The 27,068-nt window shown below is 39.7% G+C and overlaps 1 protein-coding gene across 1 annotated transcript in view; it reads left to right on the forward strand.

Moving 5' to 3' along the window:
• LOC125232316 (dynein beta chain, ciliary-like) overlaps positions 1-27,068 on the forward strand; it is a 66,558-nt gene that overhangs the window by 8,806 nt on the left and 30,684 nt on the right. Inside the window, 38 exon segments of the mRNA XM_048137942.1 lie at positions 55-189; positions 573-706; positions 1,615-1,804; positions 2,482-2,583; positions 2,994-3,147; positions 4,151-4,358; positions 5,613-5,703; positions 6,096-6,312; positions 6,315-6,344; positions 6,651-6,799; positions 7,172-7,292; positions 7,386-7,526; positions 7,796-7,890; positions 8,376-8,543; positions 8,934-9,103; positions 9,473-9,692; positions 12,711-12,875; positions 13,715-13,888; positions 14,053-14,201; positions 14,296-14,419; positions 15,063-15,193; positions 15,683-15,797; positions 15,891-16,115; positions 16,228-16,414; positions 16,648-16,826; positions 16,990-17,185; positions 17,405-17,615; positions 17,841-17,982; positions 18,371-18,527; positions 18,612-18,852; positions 18,993-19,194; positions 19,319-19,543; positions 19,758-20,096; positions 20,266-20,414; positions 21,562-21,780; positions 21,894-22,131; positions 22,347-22,539; positions 22,746-22,923. Coding sequence (XP_047993899.1) covers positions 55-189; positions 573-706; positions 1,615-1,804; positions 2,482-2,583; positions 2,994-3,147; positions 4,151-4,358; positions 5,613-5,703; positions 6,096-6,312; positions 6,315-6,344; positions 6,651-6,799; positions 7,172-7,292; positions 7,386-7,526; positions 7,796-7,890; positions 8,376-8,543; positions 8,934-9,103; positions 9,473-9,692; positions 12,711-12,875; positions 13,715-13,888; positions 14,053-14,201; positions 14,296-14,419; positions 15,063-15,193; positions 15,683-15,797; positions 15,891-16,115; positions 16,228-16,414; positions 16,648-16,826; positions 16,990-17,185; positions 17,405-17,615; positions 17,841-17,982; positions 18,371-18,527; positions 18,612-18,852; positions 18,993-19,194; positions 19,319-19,543; positions 19,758-20,096; positions 20,266-20,414; positions 21,562-21,780; positions 21,894-22,131; positions 22,347-22,539; positions 22,746-22,923 — 6,464 coding nt within the window.

Below are 27,068 nucleotides of genomic sequence, written 5' to 3' on the forward strand. Positions count from 1 at the left end.
TAACAGCAAGTGTGTTACTTGTGTTAGATGCTAATTTTGCCATTTTATTTCCAGTTCTTCCAAATCATCGGAGACTTGTATCACCGCCCTATAATTAAGGCCGAAATTCAACCAAAATTGCAGAAGTTGATGGATATGATGCACGAGAATTTAGACTATGTGAAAGAAATCTTTGACGAAGAAATGGCGGTAAGATCCTTACCTTAAGTTGTACGTTAAACCACTAACAAAAATAAAAAATAGTGCGTGGAGTGGAGTCCCTCCGCGCGGAACAAGTGAACATTCGTAATGTGGAAATGAACTTAGGAAAGGGTATTTCAAAATTCGAGTTGGCAATACTGAGCGTTAAACGTTTATCTCTGGCAGTGGGCGTTAAACGTTTTAAATGGTTTGCGTGGGAATCATTGTTGCACTCTTTATTCTTTATTGAAAGTTTCGTTCGCGGATAATTATGTTAAAAATAAGACCCCGTAGAGCAATTAATACACCTCTGGGTTTGTTCAGGCGATTCGTCTGTTCATTTATTTATTTTTATCACAAAAACTAGACTGTACTACAATATTTATTTGCAGAAAATGGGCAAAAGCCAAGACAGACCTATGGTGGACTCGTACCTGCCGCCCGTCGCTGGCATGATGTGGTGGATCAACAAACTGCGAAAGAGGATCGAAGACCCCGTACAGGAGTTCGTGGTCATAGAAGATCCGTAAGTATACTAAGTAGCGTGGTAATGCAGCCAGTATTTTTGGTGCCAAACACCGGGTACATGTCGTCTTGGGGATTAATGGGAGCGTGTAGGTATTGCTGGGGGTTTGGACAAAGCTTGTTGCGGATTTTCTCACGTATATGTACTTTTGACGAAGCCTGTGGTGGATTATTAGTGATGTAGTTTGGACGAAGTTTGTTGCGGATGTTTTGGATATGAAATAAATCTTTAGTATATAATATTAATATACGTTTGAAATTTCACTGGAAAATACTCACCTACATCTACAGTGAAACTGTTACGATCATTTGTAGGTGTCACATAAATGTTAATTTTTCTTGATGACATGCATAGTTCAATCAGCATTTTGAAAATACTATATTGGTAGTAAACTCGCATACGGCCCGCCTGGTAAGCTGTCACCTCAGTGCGCTTTCACATTATCCGAACCGATATCAGAAGTAGGAAAGGTTTCAATGAAAAAATCAAAGATGGCGGAGTAAATATATGGGATATCGGTCCATCGGTCCGACATCCGATATCAGATCGGATAGTGTGAAAACGCACTTAGCCTGTCACCAAGCGGGTAAGGTGCACTAAATGTCCAAGTTTTATAAGCACTCATCACTAAATTAATTTTGTATTGCGCAGAAACGACTTAAAACGACGATATAGTAAACAGTAAACTTAGATATTTTTTTTTAAAGTGTAAATAGGAAGTGGAAGTAGCCCTGGGTAGAACTTGAACCCACGACCACTTAGATCGTTCGTAACTATCGTTAGCTAAGTTGTCTTCCATCTCGTGGGCCAATTGAGTCCACCCAAGACAGTGATTTTTTTCATTTATCATCAAGTCATCACTAAATCTACAGTCAATGGCATAACTGCAAACATTTTTTTACTTGCAGCATAGTACAATCAGACTCTGCCCTATACATGCGGCAGAAGGCAAACGAGATGCTTGGCTACCTTAACGCTGTGGACGACAAGTCGTTCAAAGCGTGGTGCGCCACTGTACCGGGAATATGTAAAATGCATTTGGCGAAGAACCTCATTTATAGAGACCCGCCGTTTGTGAGAAATAACTTTAGTCCTGAGGTAAGAAAAAGAACACCGTTTTAGTATACATTCTTAAAAGCAACGGACACCTCCAGTGACGAAGGCCGGTGACTTTAAAAATTCGGACTAACGCCTTGAATCATTGGGAAAACTCGGTCATGCGTGTGTTAACCCTTCGAACGCTAAAAATTCTAAATAAGATTTATAGTAATATTATTTATTTACTAGACGGGGTATCGACATGTAGGCCAAATTTTGACGCGAGTTCAAAAGTTTAATTAAACGTTCTACCCGAAACATACGACAGAGTCAGGTGGGGAGAACTATGGGTGGTCTTTGCCTTATTTTTTCTCTCCTGTGTGTAGCCCGATGGTGCTATATTATTCGTCAGTCATTTTAACAGTTTGACCGCCAAATACAAACATAAATGCGCGCGGCTACAGACCAGTACAGTACCCGGCGATAATGATTGCGCATCGGTTTTACGTCTTCGTAGAGCGTTGTCTCTTTCTTGCTTATGTGACGTTAATTGTCTCCAAAGACCGATGTGCATTCTTTATCGCCCTTTATTGTAACAACTTAATCGCCATCAGATATATTGGAGCGGTCAAGGGGTGGTCAGATATTTTAGCGCGCCCGGCCGCTCAAATATATTTAAAGGATAGGGACTGTGCACGAGATTATCGAGGTTCTAGGTTCCTCGTTTAATATTCCAGTTGGAAATGCTGTTGCGTGAAATCCGCCATATGATGTACTTGAATAAGCAGGGCATACCTCCAGATGGTTTGGAGCTGTATGCTCGAAATGAAAAGTTACAGGTATACATTTGTTACGTTTATTTTCCATCACTAATTAAGTAAGGCTCTGTGTATTGTATGTTATTAACAATTATGATATGAATATGAATATAAGTCGGTCCATTTTTTCCATTATTACACTATATAATATGATGTTGAGTTCTACGTGTATCCACTGAACAAGTGAACACGCCTACCATATATGTATAACCGGTTGACACTCCATTTAATAATGCAAACATTGTAAAACATGGAAAAAAGGGACCAGTTACATTTGCCCCCCAGTCGAGATTTGCCCCGCTGTACCTTATACGAAATAAGTAATAAAAGGTATTTTCTATACTATACACTGTATATATCACGGTTATTAGAATACACTATACTTGTAGTTAATATTTGTGAATCAAGTAATAATTCCGTTATTTGTTTAGTATGATCTGAATCGCCTTAACCGAGCCATATCATGGTACAACGCCATTCGAGAAGGCAGCCACGAGACAGAAGTGGCTCTAATCGAGAAAGAGATCTCGGCTATCGACGATCTGCTGGGCCGTGGCGTCGAGGAGTACACTTGGAATGACGACTGTAAGTGTTTCCGAATTATTACTAACTAGCTCTTGCCCGCGACTTCGCTCGCGTTAGAAAGAGACAAAAAGTAGCCTATGTCACTCTCCATCACTTCAAATATCTACACTTAAAATATCACGTCAATTTGTCGCTCCGTTTTGCCGTAAAAGACGGACAAACAAACAGACACACACACTTTCCCATTTATAATATTAGTACGGATAAATACTAACTAGTTTTTGCCCTCGGCTACGCTCGCGTTGAATTCGAAAATTGTGGAATGCTCCATACAAAAATCCACCCCCCATTTTAGGGAAGTGTGAGGTTAGTTAGAAAGAGACAAAAAGTAGCCACTCTTCATCCCTCCAACTATCTCCACTTAAAATATCAGGTCAATTTGTCGCTCCGTTTTGCCGTGAAAGACGGACAAACAAACAGACACACACACTTTCCCATTTATAATATTAGTATGGATTATGTTCTTAACTTCGTTATATTAGTTGAGAACGCCATCACGAGACAGAAGTGGTTCTAATAGGGAATGAATCTCGGTTATCTATGATCTGCTAAGTGCTAATCCGTAGCTCTGAGGAGTAAACTTGGAATGATGTGTGTCTTCCAATAATAAAACTGCAAAATGTGACACCGTAAGTCAATCGATTTAGTACCTTTTTTCGTCGATTAAAAAATTTAGTTGATCGTTTTTAGGGTTCAGTATTTAGCATAGTGATAGGGTCAGGCCAAGATAAGTCGACAACAACTTTGATACCCCGCTTCTGCAATAAATACGTCATAATTTTATAGAAGTATGATATTTAAATAATTTATTTACTCAGTTTAACCTAGGCGAACGGCCCGAAAGTGATTAAATGGAAATTGACCTCTGTGGGAAACAATTCATGAAAACAATGCCCATTTTTAATTCAGAAAACAAGGTTTTTCCGGGGTTTAAATGTTTTGTAAGTAGTTGAACAAGTTTTATTGCCTAATACTTGGATATAACGGAAGTCTTATTCCACAGTTACTGAATGGATGGCGGAAGTGTACGCAGCCATCAACACGCTCCAAGAGCGAGTGCTCAGGGCCCAGAACAACATGAAAGACGGGCTCAAGAACATCGCGGCCTGGGGCGACATACCTCTATACAACCGCAAGGAGAACCGCTCCAGGGTCAACGTCAAAGGGGAACTGCTGGCCGTGTCTGAGAGGCATCCCAGATTTGTATCCAGGTAATTTTAATCTAGGAGCAATAGGAGTTTACAATCCATACTAATATTATAAATGGGAAAGTGTGTGTGTCTGTTTGTTTGTCCGCCTTTCACGGCAAAACGGAGCGACGAATTGACGTGGTTTTTTAAGGGGTGATAGTTGAAGGGACGGAGAGTGACATAGGCTACTTTTTGTCTCTATCTGACGCGAGCGAAGCCGCATGCAAAAGCTAGTATAATATATACAGAAGACATAAGAAGGCACTGGTCTCACCAAAAGCGGGGACTACGAGCTATCGGCTATGAAAACGAACAAATGATAGTCGTTCCCGTGTAAATAAAAGAGACCGCGAGCGATTTATAGTTTATAGCTCGGCTACGAACTATAGCCCGCCCGCGCTATCATCGCATCTCTTTTATTTGCACGGGAGCAACTATCTTTTGTAGCCGATAGCTCAGAGCTTACTCGCTCTTAATGGGACCAGTTCCTTTGACAGAAAGTGACACAGCTATAGCAGTTACATAGCTCCGTCCCTCTCTCTCAACCTAAACTGAACGGCTTTAGCACGTCATGGTAACCCCCCTGTTCCTTAGAATGGTCCCAAGAATACTGCAGCATGAGGAGATAAGTCGCTGTACAGCCGTAAGGAAAACCGGTCCAGGGTCAAAATCAAAGGGGGACTGTGTCTGAAAAGCAATTTTAATCTCGTAATAGCTATTTGTTATACAAGGGGGCAAAGTTGTATTTTAACGCCGAGTGTGGAATTGAAAAACGAGCAAGTGAAAGGATTCTATAGTTGAACCACGAGCGAAGCGAGTGGTTCGAGAACAGAATCCCGAACTTGCGAGTTTTTTAACACACGAGAAGTAAAATACATTTGCACCCGAGTGTAACACAAAACTTTTCCCCTCACTATAGCGAGGAAACAACAACGCAAAAAACCGTTTATCACTGCTTCCAGTAGTTCCACACGTGGTAAATCATCTTTATTACTAGATTCTCCTACTTTTATCATTTTAAAGCAGTTAATTTGACTTTATTCAAGATCAAATTACTTTACCCACTAGTGGATAAAATGCGTTTTTACCCGCTGGTATTTTAATACATAATCCACTAGTGGGTAAGAAAAAACACGTGTTTCCGAGCTAGTGAGGGGAAAAATTATTAACTCGTGTGCCCAGAAATAATACGACTTCTTATCTCTCTTGTGAGTCTCTTAGTTTTGTCTTATCGTTTTTGCTCTCTAAATAATAACGTCTTGAACTCCTTTACAGACGGAATAAAATACTTAAAAGTCACGAAGAATTCCAAAACATCTTGGCCACCAATTACAAGTTGTTCTTCAATATTAAGGAAGATACAGAGGTAATTCCTAAATGTTTTGATTTGCGATACTGAAAATCTTTATTGAGAAAACGCAACACAATCGCAAAACGGAACAAAAACAATAGATACTAACCCCCTTATTCATAAACGTTCACTAAAGTTATCAAGCCGATAAAGTTCGTTTGTCCCTTTCTATCACACCAATACGTCGGAAAGAGACAAACGACCTTTATCGAAGCTTGAATAGAATCCTGAACTTGCGAGTTTTTTAAAGTACGTTTATGAATACAACGCAAAAAATGCGTTTATCACTGCTTCCAGTAGTTCCACAGGTGGTTAATAACTAGATTCAAACCGGGCTAGTGGATAAACTTAATTAAATGATGAAAGCCAATTATAAATACAATTTTCTTCATTTTTTTCCACGTCAGTCACTCGACGATGAAGAAGAATTGGAGGAAGTAGACGAAGCGACCATGGACGACGAAGAAAAGGCAGCCCGAGCAGCGAAGCTCAAAGAAATCGCAGACCGGCGCGAAGCAAAGCGCATCGCCAGAGAAGAGAGAGAAGCGGAGAAAGCGGAAGCGGAAGCCATTAAGCAAGAAAGGAGGGCGCTCAGGAGGGCTAAGAGGGAAGCTAAGGAAGCGGAGAGGCTGAGCGGCAAGCTCAACGAGACGCTGGTAAGTTGCATTTTCGAACCTAGTAAAAACAACAAGTACTTCAGAAATCAGACTGGCGGGAAACGAAGCGAATCGCGAGAAAAGTGAAGAAAGCTGAAGCGATTAAACAGGAGCTTCGGGCGTTCAGGGCAGCAAGGACGGAGATTCTACATATTATCATACACAAACGCCAGTATCGGAAAGTCGATTAAAGAAGAATTCAATAATCGGAAATATTCGGAAATTATTTGGCGTCACTTAAGTAGGTATTTATTTCAATATATATGCGTTTGTGTGACATAAAACTAAATGGCAAAAATAATCCAGGTGATGCAGTGGATTCCCCGGCCGAGGAGGATGAAGAAATAACGGACCCTGAAGAGTTGGCTGATATTGAACTTGAAAAACAAGAGATCGAAGAAGAGAACTTTAGGGCGGCACGTTGGCCCGCGTACGTGGAATACGTTGATTCTTTGGTAAGTTCATTGGAACCACTAAGTGTAAGACCTGAGTGCTCGCTCATATTGGGCAGTGGGGCGGGGCGTGCGGAGTGAATGTCAAACAATTGAAGCTTATACAGGTGTGAGTCCTGAGTCGACGCTATATATAGCGTGCACAAGGGCGAGCACTCAGACCTCACGGCCCGGCCACGACATTTGTCTATGCGCGACAGCGGTGAGCGGCAGCCATACGTGCGAATGAAAAGTCCCATCGCTGTGTCGTGCTCCAATGTATGGCCGCCGCTCACCTGTCGCGCTTAGACCATCGTGGCCGGGCCGTAAGGGTTTTTAAATTTGTCATTGTTACATTTAAGTAAATTTTAATCACAATTATTTTATAATTTGTAGGTATCAAAACAAGTCATGAAAGCGATTAAAAGTAGCATTGATCTTTTTGAAATCAACACGGACTTGGAAAAGGGACCCCAAGTTGCATTTATGAGAGTTACAGCAGAATTGAGAGATCCAGGTAATTTATCCTCACATTCATCATTTTTTTTGTAAACTATTCGTTTGTAATATTGACAAGAAATGCTTTGTTGACGCAATTTGTTTCTTCTAGATATATATTTCTCGCCATCGCTAGAATTGGGAGACGAAGATGGCCTGTACGATACACTCCGGGAAATGATGAAAGACATGTTCCTTCAGGCTACTCTGTTCCCTAGGATCGACCCAATCGTACCGATCGCTTCGTATGAAGGTAATGTGAAAGTCGACTGTTGTAGCCGACGATCTGTGATAGGCGGAAAAAGCTTCATCGATGCAAATCCGACACATACATTTTCATCGAGCGGTCATAGCGGACAGCGATTGTATAACATTCGTTCAGTGCAGCGTCGCGTTAACCGATCAATACATTTAACATTACGCTACGCATTCATAAAATTGGCGATCGGATAAAACTCCTGCCTCTGACTGTACGCCCCAACTACAATAAAATGTTTATAATGTTTGATGCTGTTCTTACAGATGACATAGCGAGAGAAGATGCTTTGATTGACCAGTACCATGATATTCTGAAGAGGGTTGAAAATGCCATTAATGATATCGTATCATACGCCTCGGTAAGCTAACATATTTATAGAAAATTATATGAATTCAGGACATGTGTGTCGCTTAACTTCAAACCTGGGTAAATCCATTCTGCCATAAGGTTGATTATCTTTCAGATCATATTACATTTTTTATATATTCAACCTTAAAGCATAATGGATTTACCCAGGTTTGAAGTTAAGCGACACATGTGTAAAAAAATATAATTCGTCTTGAACTGTTCGTTGCCACGAAACGACACGACGATTTGACAAGTTTACAACATCATTGTTTTTTAGCCTGGCAATGGCTTAAACAGCAGGTTTTTTGTGGAAATCAGCCTAACTAATGTGCTTACTTCATCCATTCCTGGCAGGCAAGTATGGTCGCGCGATAAATGATAAAACATTAAGCCATCCCTAACGCACTTAAAAATTGTGCTATCTTCCTATAAATATGATTTTTAGGAACCCCTTACATATTTTTGCATGTCTCTATTACACAATGATTGTTCTAGAAATACGAAAAATACACGCCTCTCTGGCTAGAGGACCGCCAAGAAGTGCTGGCAGGCTTCCTGCAGTACGGCCGCGTGATTCCCCCGGAGGAGTTCGACAAGTACGTGTACGAGAACGGCACGCCGCCGCCGGAGACCAAGCCGAAACTAGCGAATTACCAAAATGAGGTAATGGACCAAATACATTTATATTTATATGAAACCAAAACGCTGAAATGATGTTACTTTTTACTCCGGACGTAAACTATAGTATAAACCATTCAGGTCCAACTATAGAATGTTCCTCTATCGTGCGTCATAGATAGAAATCGCCATCGTACGTTCTGGTCAGCCCCACGTTGGGCGCCATTATCGAAAAATGATAGCGGATTGTTTCACCGGATGGTCTCATCGGAAGTTCTATACTGGAAGCGCCCACCACTAGCAGAAATGCATATTCGTGGAAACTGCCTACTTTTGTATTTATTCTATTTTGTATGTAGGTATTTATATTTTAAGTTGTTGTCTATGTTGGTCTATTCTAAAACACTTTGTTGAAACAATATTCCTATTTTAAAGATCGACAAATATAATGCACTGTACGACGAAGTGGCGGCACTGCCACGCAGCTACCTGTGCAATGGGTGGTTGGAGCTCGACCTTAAACTGCTGAACCAAGCCATCATGAACATCATCTGCAAGTGGAGCAACATGTATAAACAGAACTTGAAGGACCACGTCCAAACCAGGTAATATTTGTGTATGGTGAGTTAGAAAATGTCTTCATTACGGAAAGATAGGATTCCAAATGAAATAGCACAAAAGGTTTAAATATATGTTTCTGTAGTTTAAGCAAAAAAATCCTCTAATATTGACATTTTTGTCTCAGAAAATGTCTAACTTCATTTCTTAGCACATGGCGTATTACTATCTACTATCTCTAGTACTATTTGTGTTCTTTAATTTGCCAGCAAAAACTCCCTCGATCGGTTGCCATAAGGACGATTTCACATGTTATTCATATAAATATAGAATCATACCTCGTGCTTATAGTAAGAGACAAAATGGGACCCCTAAAAAGTATCTCATATGAAAAAGTATCATCATATCGTTGACAGTTTGAACGAGCTACAAGAATTCATCGCATACGCCACGAAGGAGTTATCCGTGGAGCTAGGCGAGGACGACTACGAAGGACTACTGCAAGTCATGAGGGTGTTCAACGAGGTGAAGGCGAGAGTCGACGCCGGCACCGACACTATGTTCGAACCTCTCCGGGACATTATCTACGCGCTGAAGGAATATGGTGTAGACTTCCCGGAAGAAACTTATGAACAGGTATTTTGAAAGTATTCCGAGATAAGTGAGACTGGAACTAATTTGTATTTTTGATACCATTGACGACAGCTTTGAATACAGTATTTTTATTTGAGTATCTAATACATTAGTATAATCAAGGACCATTTAATACTAGACTGATATAGCCCATACAAAAAAGCGTACCCCTGAAAAAAGCTTAGTTTTTCCTTTAAAACTAGATGGCGTTGTTTCGTAACCCGGGAGTGGAAAAAAACATATTTTCACACATATTTTTACTTGTTTTTATAATATTTTTTTATAATATAAAATACTATGAATAACTATCAAAAAACTTTATTTTAATATCAAAATATTGGCTCAAAACACAATTTTTACAAATTATATTTTTTGGTCGGCCTCGACGTAGTTGTGATCGCTTCGCTGGCTAAGTTTGTTCGCATGTTGTCTAATTATTGCCAAATAAAATGACTAGATGACGTTGGTGGACTAGGAATATGTCACATCCGTTTCGTTGTTCATTAATATAATATACTTAGTGATAATAAACCTATATGTTGAGCTCAAATACGTTCAACAAAACGCAATCATTGTGCCAACAGATGTTACATCTGACAATTCTGACATCCATGTCACATCACAAATGTCATTGTATGATTTATTGAATATTCATAATATGGATATTAAATATTTTAGAATCGCAGTAGCAATGCGAGTAGAGATACAGAATTAATAACGGTATAAATTAATAATTGTATGACCAATGACATACATAAATTTACCAGTTTAGGTGACAGAAGGCGAATCCAATTTGTAAACATTAAATGTGCTAAGGAAAAGAATCTTTCCGATTTTCAACGGGACACGGCTGAAGGGGCGAGCTGGTTTCGACTGCCCCCATGCATCTCAATTGTCCAGAAAGTTCATTCGAAGATCATTTTGCTTATAATAATCTGAGTAATCACAGTGAACGGTTTGACAGTATTTCAGCTAACATGTAGAGAGACTTGCTAGCTTCGTCGGTCAGGCTTCGTCTTGGACACAACGCGGATAGTTCAGCGTTTCTTGTATGTCACTCCGAACACCCTGACCATCGGCAGCGTAGGCCATGCACTGGCCGACTAGGTGTGGCACTTTGGATTACGTTTTTATAATAAATTAATGATAGTTTGTATTGTTTTGGTAATATATTTTCTACTCGTATACTACTCGTTTGGTACTCGTATAAACCTAAACTCTAAATTAATAATTAGTGAGACTAAATTTAATGCGTTTTCACATTATCCGATCCGATATCGGATGTAGGACTGATACCCCATACATTACAGGCGCTATCTTGGATTTTTTCCAATGAAATCCTTCCGACATCCGATATCGGATCGGATAATGTGAAAACGGACTAAGACAATAGATACCTTGTTAGTGTTATATACCTATGCCTATGTATATCCCACCAAAAACATTCTGTAAAAAATAGCCGTCTCGATGGAGCTGCTTGTTTATCTCTAAAAAGTAATGAAATCTACATAAAGTTCCTTACTGCGATTTCTTTATTATTATAGTTAACTAGCCTTTGCCCGCGGCTTCGATCGCGTTAAATTCGAAAATCTCTCCACAAACTTCCATCCTCCATTCTAAGGAAGTGGGGGATATAAAAAGAGACAAAATACTTTTTACTGCCCCACTTGCTACTGCCTATGTCACTTTCCATCCCTTCAACTATCTCCACTTAAAAAATTACGTCATAACGTCGCTCCGTTTTGCCGTGAAAGATGGACAAACAAACAGAGACACACACTTTCGCATTTATACTTGACGTGACTTGGCCGTTGAAGTGTAGCGGTGCTGGCGACAGATTGGTGCAATGGTGTCATGGAGCACCTGGTTATAAACTTCTTTATATCCTTGTGTACAAAGAAGTTTATAAGTTTCATATTCGATGGTCCGAGCTTAAGGTTCGTAAAGCCATGAAGCCGAGCTGATAATCATTGACGCTAAACGCCGATCGAAACGCAGTCTGTAGTGGGCGATAGACGTACGATACGAGCAAGTATGCGTACTTATGGCTCGACGACCTTTTTCGATTATGTGTCACCGTAAGTGCGTTTTCACATTATCCGATCCGATATCGGATATCGGACCGATAATCCATACATTACAGGCGCCATCTTGGATTGTTTCTATTGAAATCCTTCCGACATCCGATATCGGATCGGATAATGTGAAAACGGTCTAAGTACGCGTAAAAACCGCCGCGCATTACTATGCGCGACCATCCAACGCGTACTTGCTCGTACGCCTATCACCCACTTGACGTCGCGCCAACACTTTTCGACAACTACCAATTAGATTTTAGACATTCAAAAATCTTCAATAATACTCGACTGTTTCGGTCGCACTTGTTCAAATATAGGATAGGATTGGTGTGAGCGAGACGGTCAGGAGATTGGTTGTCAACATGATATCTATCATAAACACCGTTCGAAATGGCCTCATTAAAATCTAAATTTTAAATATATTGAAAGTAATATTACTAATCATTGACGTCACGCTGAAATGAAAGAGATAGAAAATTTGACAGTATGGTACTCTTTTGCATGATTGTCATAATTCAAAATAAGAACGATGGCTTGCGTTGTAAACAGGGACCGAAACATGACACGGGCCCCTAGCGTCATCTATGTACTTTTCACTGTATCACTTGTAATGCCGTTGAACTACCGCGTGCGTACTTTAAAAAAAAACGACATTTTTATTCAAATGACACTCTTAGTGACATCTAGCGACATAGATTTACGGCTGCCAACGGGGTACGGTGTTTAGTATGGACTCTGCTGGTCCTTTATAATCGTCCTTGGTAAATATAGCTGTAATGAAGCTGCTTTCAATCCTACCCGTTGCTTAAAGAATTACTGCTTTAAATTGGAATGTGCAAGTGAATGTAAAGCTAAATTGCATGAACCTAATGTGCAGTGTTATTAAAAAGCCGTAAATGCAATTGTAGACCTAACTCAAATTGTAACATCCTATTTTTCACAGCTCGATATGCTGCCCGAGAAGTGGCGTAATCTGCTCAAACTGACCACAGTGATGAAGCAAAATGTAGCGCCTCTGCAGGCCGCGCAGGCGGCGCTTATCGCCAAACGCGTTGCGCTTGTTAATCTCCGTATCAGCATGTACCGGGACTCGTTCAAGAACAAGGAGGTACGACCACGAACTGTTATTCAGCTAGATATTCTCTCTAGTGTGAAGCGATATAGCTGGCTTTTGACGAAACAAAACATAGCGCTTCAACAGGCTGCTCAGACGGTGCTCATTATCAAGCGCGTCGCGCTGGCTGATCTCCTCATTAGCATGAACCGAGACTCATTCAGGAACAAGCAAGTACAGTCTGTGAGGTAGCATATACAGTAATTCTCTCTAGTGTGACCTGATGTGATGAAGCAAAACGTAGCACCTCTGCAGCGCTCATCGCCAAGCGCGTGGCGCAGGCTAACCTCGCATCAGCATGTATCTCTTTCCGGAACAAACAGATACAGTCATATACGGCTGGATATTGTCCCCAGTGTGATCTCTTGTAGCTGGCTTGTGATGAAGCGAAGCGTGTGGGTAGGCTGGTGGGGTAGTCTGGTAAGTGCGGCTGTATAAACATGTACTGGGACAAACTCCAGAAAAAGGATATACCGTCTGTGAGAAAGCAAAATTTTATAGAGGTCTGTACAGCTAGAGATTCTCCTCTGTGCGATCTGAAGTAATCAATAATCATTTTATTGCTTTCATAGATACAATACGATCTTACATTATAATAAGGAACATTGTTAGTGATGACTCTTAGCGTTTCGGCGGGTCGGCGGGATTGATGGAGATATTACGAATCTTTCTCGCTTTTTAAAACACCGAAAAATGGGAGATTTTCCACATCTATCTATTTTTCACATCAGCAGCTACACATGTGGCATAAGCTATATCTCGATTCCACTGGATAATTAGTCTTCTTGTTTTGTATTTCCATTTATTATAAAATCTTTTTTTTTTTAATATAGATGTTCTTGGAAAGCTGCAGGGAGCCGTACAAGCAGATCGATAAAGTAAACCAAGAGGTTTTGGTGTTCGAAAACACCGTGGACCAACTGAAGAAATCTTCTTCCCTCTTCGACATCCAACCGCCCGATGACAAGATTCTGAAACAATGCCGACGAGAAGTCAAAATGTGCAAGGTGGATAAATCTTATATTTACATTTTATGATTGTTGCTAAGATTAACAACGAATAAATTATGTCTTTGCTATTGCCAAGAAATTTAATTCAGTACAATTTCAAATATAAGTACCATAATTATATGCAAATATAGGTATCATTATTGAATGCGCTTTGCTTTTAGCAATTGTGGGATTATTACAATTTGGTGATGGGAACTATCGAGTTTTGGAAGAAGTCGCCGTGGAAAGAGATTGATGCTGATGGTATGGATCAGGAATGCAAACGTTTCACTAAGGATCTGAGGCAGTTGGATAAGGAAATGAGAACTTGGTGAGTACTTTGTGTTAAAGTAATTTACGTCACGTAGCTTGTGAACTAATTGCACAGTCACTATTACTACAGTTAAGACGTTTATTTATTTTAGGGAGCCATTCCTCGCAGTTGAAGCTACTATAAAGAATTTGATGACATCTTTGCGTGCAGTAACAGACCTTCAAAATCCTGCCATCAAGGATAGACATTGGGTTGAGTTAATGATGGCCACTAAGGTATACATACAAAAATATGTCATGTATAAATATTTGTATATATTTGCTCATTCTTCATTTTATCTCATTTTATATTTGCGTAGAAATCGATACACTCACAAGTCATGATCATCAACACCGAACATGCACTTTCATCTGCGCCATCACTCCCATTAAAACATGCGTCCAGTAGCGTTTCCTTTGACGAAATCATTGCCGAATTCAAATCCCTCGAAGACATGGCTAGTGATGTACTACAAGACGATGCAGACATAACAGACCTCAATTTAGAAGAAGAAAAAATAGATAATAATCTTCAAATAAACGACTTTAGAAGGCGAAAATTGCAAGAAAACACTGAAACTGGTAGTAAATTCCGAAAATTGAACAAAGTTTACTCAATGGAAGAAATGAGAAGGCATGGGATCGAGTTGAAGTCGATAAGAAGAGGATCCTTACAGCAGAAGGTTTCAGATCATGTAGTCATATTGTCGGAATTCATACTGTAGATACTTAAGTATATCATCTGTTAATAATCATACCGTAGTTTTACTTTGTTAATTAAAAAGGCAACTAACTTAAGGTAAGTGATCAATATATGTGTGCGAGTGCGCAAGTTTCATTCCAATGTGTATGCCTGTACTGTTGAATTATTTGCTGACAGGTGAAATTCTCCCTCGGTGATGAAACTACTCTAGCAGATCTTTTAGCGCTTAATTTACACAAATTCGAAGAGGAGGTGAAAACTATCGTGGATAAATCAGTTAAAGAAGCAGCGATGGAGAAAACACTAAAGTAAGTAGAACAATCTGTATTATAACGTTTAAGGAGTACATTTAGAAAAAAAAAATTATGATATAATTAAATGTTTTGAATGAGTGGTGTGACGTGTGGTGACGGGTTAAGAATTTCACCACCCCCTTTCATCCCGTGGGTGTCGTAGAAGGCGACTGTGGGATATGGGTTAAATTGTGGCGTAGGCGAGAGGCTGGCAACCTGTCACTGCAATGTCACAGTTTCGTTAGAGTGGCACTGAAACTTGAGTAGTTTCATGTGCTCTGCCTACCCCTTCATGGGATACAGGCGTGATTGTATGTATGTATTGTATGTGTATGTTTTGAATGATTCACTGTTATTTTCATTAGACTTATATTGACCGGGATATAGACCGTGATTACCTTTTTGATTTTTATCGAGTTTCATATTACGACGCAGTTGCAGGCATCATGATCACGGAATTTTCCGATTAATATAAGTCTAATAATTAAATGTATTACTTATTAGGGAGCTGGAGATCACGTGGGCCCAACAAGAGTTCGATTATGTACCGCACGAAAGAACAGGAATCAAGCTACCTAGAGCTAGTGAGGAGCTCGTAGAAATTCTGGAAGACAACCAGGTAAACCGACCATTCTTTGTCTTCACAACTACGCGAACTGCGTATGGCGCACCGTGTAAAAATTACTATGAATGATAAATGTTTATTTTACAGAATCAAGTTCAAAACATGATGTCCTCAAAGTTTGTCGGCTACTTTGAGACCCAGGTCACGGCATGGCAGAAAAAACTCGGTATGGCGGACGCCGTGATTGCCCTTTGGTTTGAGGTGCAGCGCAAGTGGCAGTATCTCGAGAGCATCTTCGTCGGATCCGATGATATCCGCTCACAGTTGCCGGAGGACTCCAAGAGATTTGATAATGTTGACAAAACATTTAAGGTTTTGTTGTTTTTCTGATTTGTCATTCTACAGATTTAGACCATTTTCGCTACTAGTGTCAGCACAACGTCTTACTAATTTTACTGTCTTCTCAAGAACAGTTAATTTATAGGAGCTGTTAAGAGACATTGGCCAAACTCCAAATGTGATCCAAGCTACTAACAAAGCAGGCCTATTGGACAAATTGGAGGACCTGATGAAAGCGCTGAACCTCTGCGAGAAGGCACTTAATGATTACTTAGAGACAAAGCGCTTGGCATACCCAAGATTTTACTTCGTGTCGTCAGCAGATTTGCTGGGTATTGTATGATCTACTTATATGAAAATTAACGTATGCATTGAAGGCTAATAAATAGACTAAATAGTAGTGCTATATCTCGTGACAACTAATGCTACCAACGAAGCATATTCACATTCAGCATAAAAATGGTTTTAAAAAATATGGACTTACTTAATCTATGTTGATTGTTTCATTGCTATACTTGCTAAATTTGTAAAGTTGACTACACTTCTCATATTTCCATTTTTATAGATATTTTGTCTAATGGCAACAACCCGCCTGCTGTTGGTCGACATCTGTCCAAACTATACGACAATTTATCCAAACTAGTATTTCCGAATAAAACCAGTAAGCACGCATTCGAAATGATTTCCAAGGAGAATGAAGAGCACGTACCTTTCAAGGCCCCATGCTTAGATTGTTCTGGAAAGGTAAATAAAGAAAACGCATCACAATTTTATAGCAAGATATAGCTAGTTAAATGTTGGGCGTCAGTGTAACCACCACACGCCAGTGTTATAGTTTTTTAAACTAGTATCATCCGCAAAATCACATTTTAGTTTTACAAGAATAACGTTTGGCAACCTATTTTAGGTGGAGGTGTGGTTAAACAGAGTAACCGATTGTATGCGCTACACTTTACGTGATATTTTTGAGCATGCAGTAAAATCGTACGAAGACAAACCTCGAGACGAGTGGGTGTTCGACTGGCCTGCACAGCCGGCACTTGTAGGCACTCAGATCTGGTGGACCACGGAAACTAACCAAGCGTTTGAAAAATTGGAAGAAGGTTGGTCTTATTTTTAATTCTACGAGATGGAGTATTTATCCACCTCATTGAAAGCTATTTACAAGTTACGGAGTTTACGAGGGTATCTCTTGAAAAACCGAATGTTATAGAGCTATGTATTACAATTGTACAGTTTCACCCAACTTTGCAAGCATCGTGGCATCTACTGATAAATAAATAAAAAGTTTTAATAGTTTATAACACTCTTTTTCTGTTCAGGTTATGAAAATGCGCTCAAAGATTATCAAAAGAAACAAATTAGTCAGTTAAACAATCTAATTGTCTTGTTGCTCGGGGATTTGACCGTTGGCGACCGACAGAAGATCATGACCATCTGTACTATCGACGTACATTCACGAGATGTGGTCGCTAAACTTATTGCTGCTAAAGTAGATACGTCCAGTGCTTTCCAGTGGCAAAGTCAATTGAGGTAACTTATTTACGTTAGCAATTTTTGTTTAAACGCTAGTTGCACTAACCAAATTTGCTATAAGACTACCTACTCAATATCAGACAGCAGTCAGACATGACTTTCCATTCTAGGTACAATTCTACTTAGTGAATGCTTTAGCGGTGTCATACTTTGGTGCAACTAATAACAGCAGTACCTATCGCATCAGCATCTTTACTCACTCGCTAACCGTTTACATTACAGACATCGTTGGGATTTCAATATAAACAACTGTTTCGCCAACATTTGCGACGCCCAGTTTTTGTATGATTACGAGTACTTAGGTAATACGCCTAGGCTCGTGATTACGCCGCTAACCGACAGATGTTATATTACATTAACGCAGGTACATTGTTCTATTTTTTTTAAATTGTTCAACTGAGGTGGCGTCGGGGCCTATGCAGTTAGACGACCACCTCGCTGCGCAATAGAATTCAATGTCGGCTGTTCGCGTGCGGTGCGTTGATAGTGATCTGTGTATCTGCATTTGTACTATTATTTATGTTCTATGATAGAAACAAAAAAGCTGACAGGACGCAATTATGACACTGAAATTTTACATTTTAATAGAACATTTATTTACATACACGTTTTCTGGAAAGAAGGCCTTACTCTTTAGGGCTCTGTAGGTATCTCATAAATGGAATTCATATCTAGGATCACTTTGTTGTCCGTCTGTATCTGGAAGACGTGAAATTATCGAGTTAATAGGTATATTCTGGTTAACATTGCAGAGTTTGCATTTGATAATGGGAGGAGCACCGGCAGGTCCGGCAGGAACTGGCAAAACTGAAACTACGAAGGATTTAGGAAGGGCGCTCGGAATAATGGTGTACGTGTTCAATTGCTCCGAGCAAATGGACTACAAGTCTTGTGGAAACATTTACAAGGGTGAGTTTCATCTATTCTGTATTGCTATTATTATAAAGTTTTGATTCTGTGCTACATCAGCTTCCTACCTCTTATTTTTTTTAGGGCTTTGCCAAACCGGTGCTTGGGGATGTTTCGACGAGTTCAACAGAATCTCAGTCGAAGTGCTATCCGTAGTATCGGTCCAGGTGAAGTCTGTCCTCGACGCGATCAAGTTCAAAAAGAAGAAGTTTGACTTCATGGGAGAATATATTACTATAATTCCAACCGTGGGAATGTTCATTACCATGAACCCCGGTTACGCCGGCAGGACAGAGTTGCCGGAAAATCTGAAAGCCTTGTTCAGGTTTGTTATTCGAATAACTAGTTTTGTAATAGATTGATAAGCGATAAGTACCTTATTTAATTTGTGATTTTATGCTTTGACTTTATTCCAGACTTTCATAACCTGTGTTTTAAAGAAATAACTGATTTGTTTGTGTACAGACCTTGTGCCATGGTGGTACCCGACTTCGAGTTGATCTGTGAAATCATGTTGGTGGCCGAAGGTTTCCAAGAGGCCCGCTTGTTAGCGCGTAAATTCATCACGCTTTACACATTGTGCCGAGAGCTGTTATCAAAACAGGACCACTACGATTGGGGCTTGCGGGCCATTAAATCTGTGTTGGTCGTTGCCGGTTCGCTGAAGGTATTGTTCTATTTTGATATGAACAATATTATGACGAAGATGGAACTAAATTTTCTTAGCTACTTTATGCCTACTGTAAACCATAATATCTTCATTTCATGCCTTGATTATTTTCATTACCCAGCGAGGTGATCGTCTAAGGCCAGAAGACCAAGTGCTCATGAGAGCCTTGCGAGATTTCAACGTGCCCAAGATTGTGACTGACGACACTCCAGTCTTCATGGGCTTGATTGGAGACCTGTTCCCGGCTCTTGATGTGCCTAGGAAGAGAGACTTCGATTTCGAAAAGCATTTGGTGAATGCTGCTATAGATATGAAACTACAGCCTGAACCGGGTTTCATCTTGAAGGTAAATACATAAAGTGCTCATAGGATTGGTGCTTCAAGCCAACAAAAATACAGCTAATTACGAACGTGAAAATTATGACGATGAAGTATAAACAGCCGCTTGAGGTCTCTTCTTCAGAAAAATTCGTCGGACGTAGTCAGTCAACATTTCGTAGGCCGTCGTTTGGAGAGGATTAATTTTCATTTGTTAACAACTCGCTTTGATTTTATTCTAGATGGTGCAACTTGTAGAACTGTTCGCCGTGCGACATTCCGTTTTCATCGACGGTTTTGCCGGCACTGGCAAGTCCATGGTGTGGCAATGTCTAAACAGAACTTACGCGATGTTGAAAATGAAGCCATATTACAACGACTTGGATCCTAAAGCCGTGACTAATGACGAGTTGTTTGGTATCATCAACCCGGCTACAAGAGAGTGGAAAGATGGACTTTTCTCCACCATAATGAGGGACATGGCTAACATGCCTGGCGACGGACCTAAGTGGATTGTCCTTGATGGCGATATTGACCCTATGTGGATTGAGAGCCTGAACACGTTAATGGATGATAACAAGGTCAGATTTATTCATTTCTAGCAATCATTGGAAAAGAGGTCTTAACAAAAGCCGTGTTTTAACTGGTAAAAATCTCTTGAAGTTTTGAAGAATGGAAGGATGAGAAGACAGAAAAAAAATGTTATGCTAACGTTCACAATACCTACCGAATGATTATTTTTCTTCTTAGGTGTTGACTTTGGCGAGTAACGAACGTATCGCCCTAAACAAGACTATGCGGTTACTGTTTGAGATCGCTACGTTGAGAACAGCTACGCCTGCCACTGTGTCCAGGGCTGGTATTCTGTATATCAACCCTCAAGATCTTGGCTGGAATCCGTAAGTTATGTGATTACCAAACCAGTGAATCAATGTAATCAACAGGGAGCGTACTTTTCGTGCCGATGACATCAATTTGACGTCACGCTCCATATAGGGTGATCACAAATTGTTTTATTGTTAATTATTAATCATTAGTCATCAATCATTTTAAGTTATGAATTTCTTTGCATGGTAATGAATGCAAGAAGGATGGGGTGCTTTACGTTAGAGAGAAATTCTCTTTTCTACGTCTTTATTGTAATGTGTTGTTAACAATACTATTTAATTAAATTTATTTATAAAAACAAATCAAATAATTTTATTCACGTTTCACATTTCAAGTAGGTATTATTTATGCCACATGTAAATGGACTACTGTATTTGAAGTAATTTGTACACGATTAAAATGATTGACGACTAATGATTAATAATTTACAATAAAGCTATTTGGGATCATCCTATACGGAGCGTGACGTCAGATTAATGTCATCGGCATGAAAAGTACGCTCCCTGGTAATCAATCAATAAGTGTCTCTCTTTTCTGTAAAATGTATTCTACATTTTCCTCATTAATCCATACTCTTTCGGGTTTTTTAGGGTTCCGTAGTCAACTAGGAACCCTTATAGTTTCGCCATGTCTGTCCGTCCGTCCGTCCGTCCGTCCGTCCGTCCGTCCGTCCGTCCGCGGATAATCTCAGTAACCGTTATTAGCACTAGAAAGCTGAAATTTGGTACCAATACATATATCAATCACGCCGACAAAGTCCAAAAATAAAAAATTGAAAAAAATGTTTTATTAGTGTACCCCCCCTACATGTAAAGTGGGGGCTGATATTTTTTTCATTCCAACCCCAACGTGTGATATATTGTTGGATAGGTGTAGGATAGGATAGGAAAAATGAATAAGGGTTAAGATCGTTTTTTGATAATATTAGTATTTTCGGAAATAATCGCTCCTAAAGGAAAAAAAAGTGCGTCCCCCCCCTCCAACTTTTGAACCATATGTTTAAAAAATATGAAAAAAATCACAAAAGTAGAACTTTATAAAGACTTTCTAGGAAAATTGTTTTGAACTTGATAGGGTGAGTAGTTTTTGAGAAAAATACGGAAAACTACGGAACCCTACACTGAGCGTTTTGTCCTTGATTGTGATCTCGTGTTTCAGTTTTGTGGCTTCATGGATCGACATGAGAGGAGACGACGAGTCCGAAAAGGCCATGCTAACAGTAATGTTTGATAAATATATCCCGTCGCTTCTGGAGACTGCCAAGAAGTACAAGCGCATAACTCCTTTAACCGAGCTGCAGCAAATTCAGCTGACATGCTATCTGCTTGAATGTTTCCTTAAGAAATCTCTGTTGCCATCAGACTGTCCCAAAGAATGGTAAGGAAATTCATTGTCACATAACATAAATTTGCATGGCATGTGTCTTTATTTGATTTACCTATATTTTTTTATAATTATGTTACCTACGATAATATAAAAAATCTCTTCAGGTACGAAATTTACTTCGTGTTTTGTGTGGTATGGGGTTTCGGCTCCGGTCTTTTCCAAGATCAACTGGTGGACTGGCGAAATGAATTCAGCAAATGGTTCTGCAATGAGTTCAAACAGATCAAGTTCCCCTCTACAGGAAACGTTTTCAGCTTCTTTATTGACCCTGAAACGAAGAAGTTCTTACCGTGGTCGGAGAAAGTGGAGCATTTTGAGTTGGATCCGGATATGCCATTACAAGTAAGATCTGAGTTACTGTTTTTGCGATGTTTTCCGGTTAGGGTGCTCCGTTTCTTAAATCTACCCACGGGCGGGCAGCGGATGTCCAAAAGGGTTTTATCACACATTGCCCTTAAGTATGAATTATCGCCCGGGACCATATTGAGCTAAGAAGTCTATTATATGTTCGCGTATAAAAGCAAGATTGTTAAGTAAATTTTCCTTTTGATTTTTAGTCATGTTTGGTATCAACATCCGAGACTACTCGTATCAAATTCTTCATGGATCTTCTAATAGCGAACGAAAGACCGGTGATGCTCGTGGGAAGCGCCGGCAGCGGCAAGACTGTGAGCGTTGGCGCGAAGCTTAACTCTCTGCCGGATTCCTACGCCATTACCAATGCTCCGCTTAATTTTTACACCACCTCCGGTATGTAGTTTTATCATTAAACAAGAAACCTACTAACCTAATTGATTGTATTGGGTATGAAGACGATCGTGTTGTAATTGTACTTTCTAAAAAAAATACTTAATATTTGTTTTCTTTTCTAGATTGGTCTCGATCTCCCGTAGCCCTCATGCCTTAATAATGTTTGCCTAATACCTACTTAGTAAAATTTTTCTTTTGTTCATCAGAAATGTTACAAAAAGTGCTCGAAAAGCCTTTGGAAAAGAAATCCGGGCGCAATTTTGGCCCGCCTGGAAGCAAATTCATGATATACTTTGTCGACGATATGAATATGCCCGAAGTGGACACGTACGGAACAGTGCAGCCGCACACTCTGATCAGAGAGTACATGGATTACAAACACTGGTAGAGTATCGACTATTATGCACATTTACACGATCAGCTAAAGGGAACTGTTGATACTAAAGACCGCTTTCAATCAAGCACCGCATCCCTCGCACATCTCGATAGTCGCGCACAGTAAGAATGCTATCATGACTTGATACCTAAATTCTGTTTTATAAAATGACGGATGACTGAGGTGAACAAACCTTTGATAGGTGCATTCGAGGAGACATTTGTTTTGCTTATAAAAGAAAATGTCGGAACTATATAGCTCTGCTGCTGATTACTAGTAAGTATTGTAACTAAACCTCCGCTCACCTTACTTATTTACTTACTTACTTGACTAACCAACAGTATAGCTAACCCCCCCTTTAAAAATACCCCGTAAATTTGGCCTTGTGATCGTCTAGCGTGAATAAGTAGAACCCTTCGATGTGAACCGCGATAACACAGATCCTTTAATGAGTATCAGCTGTATTTTTGACCAATTTTCAAAATTTTATTTATTTATATTTTAAAGAAGATTAAAGGTTATTGTAGCATAAAAATATAGTGTTATAGAAGAGTATTTTATCAGAATTAGGCCTAGAAAGTTATGAGTGAGAAAATTAATGACGTAATGAAGAAATTTTTAGTATAGAAATTAGTGAGTGAAACATACATGAAATTAATATTAAAAAATATTTTGGTAATCATCGGCTACGACCTATTAATGGATTCGAGTTGCAGGGCTGCCTTCCGATGCCGTATGAATCCCCTAGCCTGATCAAACCACTTTATCAGGCATCCTAAGCAAGCAAGCCTGAAGGGCTATCTATCTACGAACTAACCCCCTTTTATTTTATTTTGTTTCTTTTCACTAGCTAATCCCCCCTTTTCCCCAATACTGCTAATAGACCATAACTTCTCGATCCTTCTAATGTATCATCAAGGCTCCGAGTAGTTGCTACCACTGAGAACGAAGTAAGTAAGTCTAGTAACTCCTTGAAGCTTTTGACTTTCCATCAGTGGACGGCGCTCGCATGCCACTGGGCCCTATAACAAACCTATGCTTTTTATTCCAAAGAATAGTTTGTTTCCCTAACCAACTTGATAGAATTTACCTTGAAAACTAGTTAGCAACACTCACTGGCTCGATGCTACACGAAGAATCAGAAATTGCTACCACAATTATTTATTTCACTCAGATAAATTAAGTAATGAGAGATTTTATAAATTACCAGTTTTACCACATATTTTAAGATAATAAACACCACATTTAAAATCCATTTAAACCATATAAATAGTATTAGTTAAATTATTTCTCCACAATACACGTTGACCAATTATATTTTAAGACCAATCATAAGAGAACTCTACTTTCATAGAAATAGTGTGTGACTCTACCCTACTCCTATCGTTTTCCCTACTCTAGCATATCTGAAACACAGACCATCACTTACCATAGATCTAATGTTCAGAATATGCACAAGTGTATCCCTACTAGAACTGTACAGTTCAGCCAGCGAAGCTGAGATAGGCAACCTATAGGCTTGAGTTGGTTAGACCCCCCCCTCTGCTTTTGCCCGCGGGCTAGGGTAGCAGAGAGTAGATCGCCCTATCCGTGTATATATCCAGTATTCCAGGACACACCAGTACCAGCCACATGGGAGACCCAGCTGCGATCAGACTTTACTTAGATGTGGATCGATCACAACCGAAATCCCCAGCGACCAACGCCAGCATGGACTAGAGCACCGAGTAAATAAATATATATAAATATAGGACCCCAGCCTCAAATACTGCCGACTTCAGTGAGCAAGGATTACTCCTAATGTCTTTCGTCAATCGTGAAAGTCCTCACTTCCATCTAACAGTTGGACTCTTTGAGACCGGTGAGAAAATACGCTTTTGTAAGTAAATAAAAGCGCCCAAGCCCTCCACTTGGAACAAAAAGACCCCTAAACGCCTCTTATTTGACACCGTAAGGGAAGAAGCGCCTAGCCGGACAACAGTCTGTCACAAACAATGATCTGGCTTATAACTTTCACAAAATAACCCCATAGAAAATTACTAAATTCAATTTTACTGACCAACTAAACAAACGAGTGAAGTTTCCTTTACGTGCTATAATCTAAGCTTAGTTTTGCAAGAATTACTCCCTACAAAACCAAACACAGACTTATCTCCAAGCACCAGCCATACATCGACCCAGTCTTTGTATTGCTTGACGGCACTCATGAAACAAAGCACAGAAAACTTCACTATACACATCAATTTAAATGTAACACTACACTATAAATAGAACACTAAAATAACCCCACAACTGACAGTAAAGCAATTCCACCATAGGTCTAAGTTCAACTGTACGACGATATTGTCCCCGCACAATCAAACAAAGACACAATTTCAAAGTTTACAATCACTTAGAATAATTTCCAAGTAAAAACAAACAGAGAAATAATAGCAGAACAACTTCACTCACCAGTATAACACACGAAAGCCAGAGACACTGTTAGTCTTGTGGATATTGTAAGAATGCCGCGCGTCGGCTTGCTCCGACCCTTTTATAGATTCTCTATAAGAGACATAATACGGACTGCAGACGTTTTGCAGACATACCGCGGACCGCAGACGTTTTGCAGACACAACACAGACGTTTTACAGACATAATGCGGACCGCAGACATACCGCAGACACAATGCAGACGTTTTACAGACATAGCGCGGACTGCAGACTTACCGCAGACACAATACAGACGTTTTACAGACATAATGCGGACTGCAGACATACCGCAGACACAATGCAGACATTTTACAGACATAATGCGGACTGCAGACATACCGCAGACACAATGCAGACATTTTACAGACATAATGCGGACTGCAGACATACCGCAGACACAATGCAGACGTTTTACAGACATAATGCGGACTGCAGACATACCGCAGACACAATGCAGATGTTTTACTGACATAACGCGGACTGCAGACGTTTTGCAGACACAATACAGACAGAAAGCCATTAACTTGCGCACATAAGAAAAAGATCACAAGTGCTTTGTTTACACTCATACGCTCTACGCAATAAAGTTCACGATCATCACGCGGATGGTTGCTTATTAACACGTGCAGAATGCAGCTGTTTTAGAGAGAGACAGAGCTATTGGTATTGATACCTATGTAGTCCAATAGTGGAGTGTTCCGTAAATATTTTTACGTATATATTATTTTGTGAAAGACTGTTTAAATCAATTTAGTAAGTGACTTCGCAATGAAAGATCACATTTGTTCTTAATTGTTACATTGAATGATATATTCAGGAAGTATAATAATCAATATTAGTGATTATTACCTATCTGACTTGTAATTGGAACCAAGACGCAATATCGGAACGCCATTCGTCTGACAGAGCAGATTGTTAATGTCAACAATCCATCCATGTGAATATAGTTTGTAAATAAGCTTTTTCCAATAAGTTGTGCATCGAATAATAGTGAATTTTATAAGTGGTGACGTAACTAAACATGTGATAAACCATCACAGATATTATTTGTTAAAATATTCAATGAAATCCCGAAGGAAATATGCACCAAAAAGTTAGCCAAGGAAAAGTTGATTTGCCGTAAGTTTTATATGTAATAACGAGTCCATTTCCTCGTCATAGACGCTTGTTCTGTTACAACTCGCCCCCAGATTGGAATTCTTTTACAAAATACAAAGTAGTTTGCAAAAAATTTCAATCTTATTTAGCAAAAGAAGCAATAAAATTGAATAAAAGAAAAATATCTCTAGATCAGTCGGAAATATCCCCCCTTTTCTAATCGTGTGGTGTGTATTCCAATACTATGCGACTGCTAGCGACTCAGTTTTGAAATCAGCTCATCAGAATCTCGACAATGAACCATGATAACCCCTTTCTCAGAGTCCACGCATCGCCAGGGATACCAGGTTGTGAATCTGATAGGTCCTATTAACCCGTTCTTGCTAGCTCGTTCCCCGGTCGCGGCGAATATTCATTCCATCCACACTGTTGGACCGGAATAATTACCGTAGTAATTTCAACGAGTTCACAATAACTTCCCACGCAAATACGAAGAAACCTTTTGAGCTCTCATTATAAGTCCAGAGCCTTCAATCTCCATTGTCGGAACTCAAACCAATTCCTCTACCTAATCACTCCCAGCC

This window comes from Leguminivora glycinivorella, chromosome 13 (assembly GCF_023078275.1).
Source record: "Leguminivora glycinivorella isolate SPB_JAAS2020 chromosome 13, LegGlyc_1.1, whole genome shotgun sequence".
Lineage (NCBI taxonomy): Eukaryota > Metazoa > Arthropoda > Insecta > Lepidoptera > Tortricidae > Leguminivora > Leguminivora glycinivorella.